The sequence below is a fragment of the Erigeron canadensis genome, chromosome 7 (assembly GCF_010389155.1).
Source record: "Erigeron canadensis isolate Cc75 chromosome 7, C_canadensis_v1, whole genome shotgun sequence".
NCBI lineage: Eukaryota > Viridiplantae > Streptophyta > Magnoliopsida > Asterales > Asteraceae > Erigeron > Erigeron canadensis.
The window spans coordinates 17,398,679-17,405,367 of NC_057767.1; the positions used below are offsets into that span (position 1 = coordinate 17,398,679).

General features: G+C 36.7%; 1 protein-coding gene across 1 annotated transcript; it reads right to left on the reverse strand.

Annotated features, from left to right (window-relative positions):
• Positions 1-1,012: 1,012 nt before the first annotated feature.
• Positions 1,013-1,396, reverse strand: LOC122609031 (ATP synthase subunit alpha, mitochondrial-like). The gene has a single exon (XM_043782092.1). It carries the CDS (start codon positions 1,394-1,396, stop codon positions 1,013-1,015), a length of 384 nt encoding a protein of 127 aa, XP_043638027.1.
• Positions 1,397-6,689: the final 5,293 nt, after the last annotated feature.

The following is a 6,689-nucleotide window of genomic DNA, read 5'->3' on the forward strand; positions in this document are numbered from 1 at the left end:
ATAAACAAAAGCAAATTTTAGCAAAAATACTTGCAGGTAACATACCATTCTTCACATGTATCCTCAAAGAGTGCAACACATTCTCTTGTTTTACGCCCAACCTCACCCCTCCTACAAAAACCTTATACCAAAGAAATATAAATTTATCTTACAAAGGAAGTGTTTCAAACACATTGCTTAGAAATACAATTCAAAGGCATTAACAATTTTTCTATAATTCAAAGTAAAATATGAATTTTATCATATCTTCAAGAAAAATAATTATGCTAAACAGCTAACACATTGATTAAAACCCATATATACAACAAAAAAAAATAATAACAAAAACAAAAAAATAACAACTTGGGTTACAGTGGAATTCCAATCCATGAAGCAACATCAAATTAAAAACAAGAAATATATATATAATTACAATATATACATAAAATAAATAAATAAATAAACCTGAACATTATCTATCAGAATGAAAGTAAAAAAATATATAAACCAAACAAACCGTTCAATAATGTTGCTCATGTGTGTTCAGTAACATAACGTTGAGACATGTTTGCATCAATCGAAGCATTACTTGTATCGTTAACTTTTGTTCTTTATTTCGGCCCAGTTAACATAATATCCCAATTACAATAAAAATAAATAAATCAAGAAATTAAAAGTTTAACATAATAAGATTAAAGAACAATCACTTGGTGATGGCGTAAATTGCATAAGACCGTCAGGGATCCATCCAAAAAGTGTTAATAAAACACATATCTAAAACTCCACCTGCAATCACGAATTAAAACGAAAATCATTTAAGAAGAGCCTCAACCTCTTCTGTGGATGTTTGTATGCATTCCCCCCAACTCTCGGAGCTTAGGGAGGCGTCCCCCGTGTCACACCAGGCTATGACAGGATTGAGAAGGATATCCCATATCATAGCAAAGCTAACTACGACCGCTAACGCCACAGAGAGTGCCGCCCAGCACTCCCCGAAGCGATTCCGCCTCGCCACACGTGAGGAAAGTACAGCCTAACTAGGGAATGCGGTTGTTACTACATCCCGCAGAGACGTGTTGGCCTGTACGACCAGCCGCCCTGGGATAGCCTTTCCCGCAGGGACATCCACAGTAGAGCCAGTGCGCTTGACAAGATCTCCTTCTTTAATAGCAGTATCACTACCAAAGACAACAATCCCTACATTATCATTCTCAAGATTCAAGGCTATTCCTTTCACACCGCTGGCAAATTCAACCATTTCCCTGGCTTGAATCTCGTTCAACCCATAAACACGTGCAATCCCATCTCCAACTGAGACCACTCGACCAATCTCATCCACTTGAAAATTCGTGTAAAAGTTGCTAATTCTACTTTCTAATAGAGTCATTAGTTCAGCAGCTCTCGGAGAGAATTCCATGATTCTATTTAGGCTATAATATATAAGGGGAATACCGCTTTCAATTTCAAAGAGCTCTATTTCCGCTACAAAATGTATAAAATAGAGTGGAAGGCTCCCTCCCAGTACCAACTGATAATTGGACAGGAAAGTTGTAAATCCGTGAGAACTTCGGCTAGAAGAGAGGGGTCTAGCGCGCCCGCCTCTTCTTCGCCAAGCAAGTTCGCATGGATAAAATACGGCTAATCGAGACTGTCAGGAAGTTTCATTCCAATGTCACTCATCCGATGCTGCAGTTCACTAGCAATTTTTGCCAAAAGATCTAGCTGCTCAGTGAATGATGCACCGGACTCAGAAGCGGAACTACTAGTGTCTTCCTGCGGGCCCCCTATAGAACTGAGTTCTGATGCCGAGGAATCAGATAAGATCATTTCCAGCCAGTCGTTGGCGGAATAAAGAGTCGGCGCGGTTCCATCTACTTTGGAACCATACTGGTATATGGTGAGCTTGCGCTTCATTTTTCTTTTTTCTATGTATTACTCTAGCACACCGCTTGCCTATTCCGACTAAGCAGCCCGGTGTGCATAAGCAAAAACAGAACGCCTTAAAGCATGTTGGTTGGAAGAGAGAAGGTGAGGGCTTTCCTCACAAAGGAAAGGGAATGGGATTTGTTCATTAACACGGTGCAGCCAACACTTTGATGAGCACAGCGCAGTTCACGTCACAGCTACTTTCTTGTCTGCAACTACAATATGAAATTTTCTTTATCCGAAAATCCGTTGTAAGTCCTGTCGAGTACTTCTCCTCGCTCTGTGTAAAGCGATTTTGTCTTTCGGGTAGCCGTGTCGCCGCTGTAAACCTGGTGAGTAAGTAGAGTCCTTCTCGCTTTCAAGGAAAGGCCTTCTACCCTGATAAATCTTACTTGTTCCAAACGACACGGTCCGAGGCATTTTCGGAGACTAGCCTGCTTTCTATCTTACTGTAAGAAATTCCTCGTTTACTTGCCGAACCTTGTTATTTAAAATCTAATAACACACTTATCCTATTCTCGCTCAGCCTATATTATCGCATAATTGGCCGCTGGAACTCCTAAGTAAAAGAGGAATAGAGTGAATGAGAAATACCAGTTTCCTATCTTCATAGGAGTCAACGGGATAATGGAAAATTGCTCAAGTGGGCCGGTTGAATTCATAGGTCAATTTATTTTCTTGATGTTCCACTTCTTGCTCTAGAAAAACTTGTCGGAAATCGCCAGTAGGCTTGCTTGGTCTGACCAACGGAAAGAAATGGGATTTTGGGGCGTCAAATTCTTCTTCTTCTCTTACGATATTAAGAGTTTTTCTAAATGAAGTCGTAATCTTTATATACGATACCGCCAAAAGAAACTTCCTTCCGCGCATGGGGGAAAAGACTCTTTGCATGAGTAGGCTGTTTTCAAGAATAGGTTTTACATGAATCTCTGAAAGGGCTTTCTCTGTCTCCTTAGGGTTATCTACCTTATGCAGCTGGCGATTAGGGTGTGGATGGAGTTGATGAGAGATAAGTGGTAAGAAAGTGGAAAAGGAAAGGGGTTTAATTTGATGGTGGGTAGTGAACCAACTTAGAGACCTTTTGCCTTCTCGTAGTATTATGCTTTAAATCCCAAACATTAATTTACTTGTCAATCAGTTAATGGGACGTAGATCAATTAATAAACAAAATTGGCATTATTGATTCATGTAATCAAAGCCCATTTAGTGAATTATTCAAGCATCAGGTATCCTTCATTCGACATACATATACAATTACCCATAACTAATCACTAATACAATGAAGCCTTGAAGCCTTATCACTAGCCTCCTTAGAATTAAGATAATTGGGTTTAACATTAACCACATTAATGAAATCTTTAATTAACATCATAAAAAGAGGGGCTAAACCATCTTTATGGTCACAACTTTATTTTGCTTTAAGTTGGACATACATAATTAACTAGAATTGCTTAACCATGAGATGATCAATGTGTCATTAAATATAAGGTTATTTGAGAAAGGGCAGACAAGATTAATTAGCGGTATTCCCTTATATAGGATGGGAGTGTTGAGTTGGAGATATATATAGTAGATGGGCTAGTTAAACTTTTTGTTCGCAAGAGAACGAAGCTTCATAAGAAGTTAATTTATTTAATGTTGGTTAAACGGAGACATAATAGAAGCGAAAACTTAGCGTTGGAGACTGAGTATATGAAGAACAATTGTACTCTCGGTTATTAGTAGTTGAGTAGATTCTGGGGACAAAATCCTTTTAAAGAAGAGATAATTGTAACATCCCAAAACTTTTATTCTATTTCCGTTAACTTGATCATCAGTCAAGGTTGATATGACGTTAAGTGACGTTATGTATATATGTGGCTAATTATTGTTATAATTATATATTTGTATATCTAAACCAAAAATTATATATGTACCTCGTTCTTTCTAGCAAAAAGGAGGATGGCATGTTATAAATTAATACACATATACGAAGTAGATTTCTAAATCACTTAAAATATTAAATAGAACTAAATGTGTCAAAAAGGGACAGTTAAAGGATGCAATATGTAATTTAATTAAGTTAAACATGATTATTATTAGATATAAAGTTCGACGGGTTCACATCACCGATAGTCAATTACATAAAGATATCAAAACAAGTTAGAGTTTGGGGGAGTGCCTTTCGTGCGGCTTACAACTTGGAGGAGATTATGGAGATGCGAGTTAGAGGATGATTGAGAGATGTTTCCATACGTGTAATCTGGTCTCGTCTATAGGCAGTCATTAGTTATATGTGAACCCATCGTCATAAGATATTGAGAAAAAAAGGGGTTAAAGCGAGAATGACGATCGATCATGGTGCTTCCGCGTTTCACACCCTCATAAATCCACATCTCGCATACACGTTTACGGGATGATTCGAATTGAGAAGATGCATATAGCTAGTTTGTGAATACAGATGACGAGACAACAAATTAGTCATTGGATCAAGCTTATGCGGTGTGATTTATGGGTTCAATCTCGGTCACTTGTAAGGTATAGCTTGGTTATAATTTCAAAATTTATATCGTATGGGGGCAATAAGGGCTGGGGTGGTTTAGTTTCATGATAGTTCGTGGTTTATATGTCACATATTTGTGTCGTTCATGCAAATCTTATTACTAGTCTAGATGAAGCTGATACACCTTGTTTAAATCTAATGATGAAGTTTTATGTCTATGATTTTTTAATGGAAATCGATATAGAAGTAACGGTTTTGTGGTGTAATTAAGCAATAAAAAGAATACTCAAATGAAGGTGGATCATGAGATCACTCACGTTACATGGAATCATGTATAAATGGAATTCATGTAAACCTATATAATTTATGCATAGTGGTTATAGCAAGTTATTTAATGAGAATAATTAGTTAGGTGATCATAAATTGATGATTTAATTAGTTAAGTTACTTATTTTATTATTGTTGTGGGTAATTATAGGTGTTAGATAAAAGCAGGACTCGTTGATGGAATTTTATCTTGGTTAAGGTAAGATAACTTACTTTTGACACATGAGGGACACAACAAAACTTAGTTTTGATAATTAAACCCCGATTTATGTTGCTTAAGTTATCTCATGCATATGTTGGGTGTGAGATATATGAGGGAGATTGTGTAACACCCCAATAATTTTAAGGTAATAAAATAACCCCCTTTTTGTAGTTTTGACATTAAAATAAGTTCCTAATATTTTATTTTTGATTATGGGGTTAATTTAGTCCGAACGTTAACGGATAGCGGGTGTTTTATCATCAGAAATTCTAGATGGGTCGTGGCATCCATATGGAGTGCCAGCCACATTGTTGTGGGTTATTCATATTTCCACTAACTCATCCTTTCTTCTTCATCTCCATATTTCTTCTTAATTCAAAGAAAACCTCAACTAAATCCTTCATGCAATACTACTAATTTATCCAAGAATCATCATAACAATAACCTTATATGATCAAGAAATTGAAAAGCTAGGGTTTGAGTTGGAGTAGTGGTGGTGGCCGAATTATTTAAAGAAAAAGGGAAGAGTTTGTGATTTGAAAACCTTAATCCTTTATCTTCCATCATTGAGGTATAGAATTCTTAACCTAATTTCTTTTTCTTTCTTTGAATTAGGGTTCTTGTAAGGTGAAATTGGGGATTTTGCTAGTAATGAGTGTCTATATGAGTTTTTCCCCAAAATTCTTGTATATTATGATTGTGTCATTGAGTTGCATGTTGAAATTTTTAATAATGAGAATGTTAGTGGTGAAACTCCAAATAAGGAAATGGTGACCTTACTAGCTATATGATGATGTTGATGATGATGATGAATCCTTGGGTTAATATGAGATTTTGTTAAGTAAGCAACTCAATGACTTAATGGGAAGGGTTAAGGTTAGGAATGCTAGTGAAAGGTTGGTTTAGCTATAGTGAAATAGCTAGGAAATGTGAATGATGTCTTATATGTGCATTATGATATGTTGATAGGTTGAAAGCTTGGTTTTGTGCATTTGCGGTTATCTTGATTATTTGTTGTGTCGCGAAGGAGGTGAGTATACTTGCATAAATTGTATATTCGTCGGGTCAATTACCATTCATGTTGAGTGAGTCCATGGTGGTAATTGATTTGGCGTTAAGTCCCATGTTTATGGTTGAGTTTGATTACAGGCCTAATTGGTGGCCATAGGCTCATGTGGAGCATCTGTTATGTTTTAATTGTGTGATTGTAATCATTTGCTTATATGGATCCATGTAATGCCTAGCCCAAGGGTGAGTATTATGGATATGACACGACGGTGTCATAGTCCATATGCAACAGTCCCTTGAGCATTGCCCTCCTTCGTCTATATGATATTATGCAAGCATATTCACTAAGCATTCGCTTACCTTTCAGATGTTTACCCTTTTGATTATAGGTGGTTCCGGAAGAAGGAACTAGGTTTGCTTGTCTCGAAGAATAGAGAATGAAGTTGCTAGGGACTGTAGATAGTTGGAAGGTATCTTGGCTATTCTCGGATGAATAGCATTATTTGGTTAGAAACCTAGTTATCCCTCTTGACTTTGGCTCATGGTACATTTTTGGTTGTTATTGGCCATATTTTGATATGTTTGTAAATGGTCATGTTCATGTCTTTTGGAGTTGATAAGGATAGTTGGTTTGGTTGTAGCATGACAAACGGGTATTCGACCCAAATAGTTGCGTGGTCGATCTTGGATCAAACTAATTTGACAAATATGAATGTTTTCGGATTAACTCTCTTACTTTCAATTCTGGAATGTAATTTCTTATAA

Excerpts from the sequence above, each read along its gene's own strand:
- LOC122609031 (XM_043782092.1), bottom strand. The coding sequence starts at position 1,396 with ATGGAATTCTCTCCGAGAGCTGCTGAACTAATGACTCTATTAGAAAGT.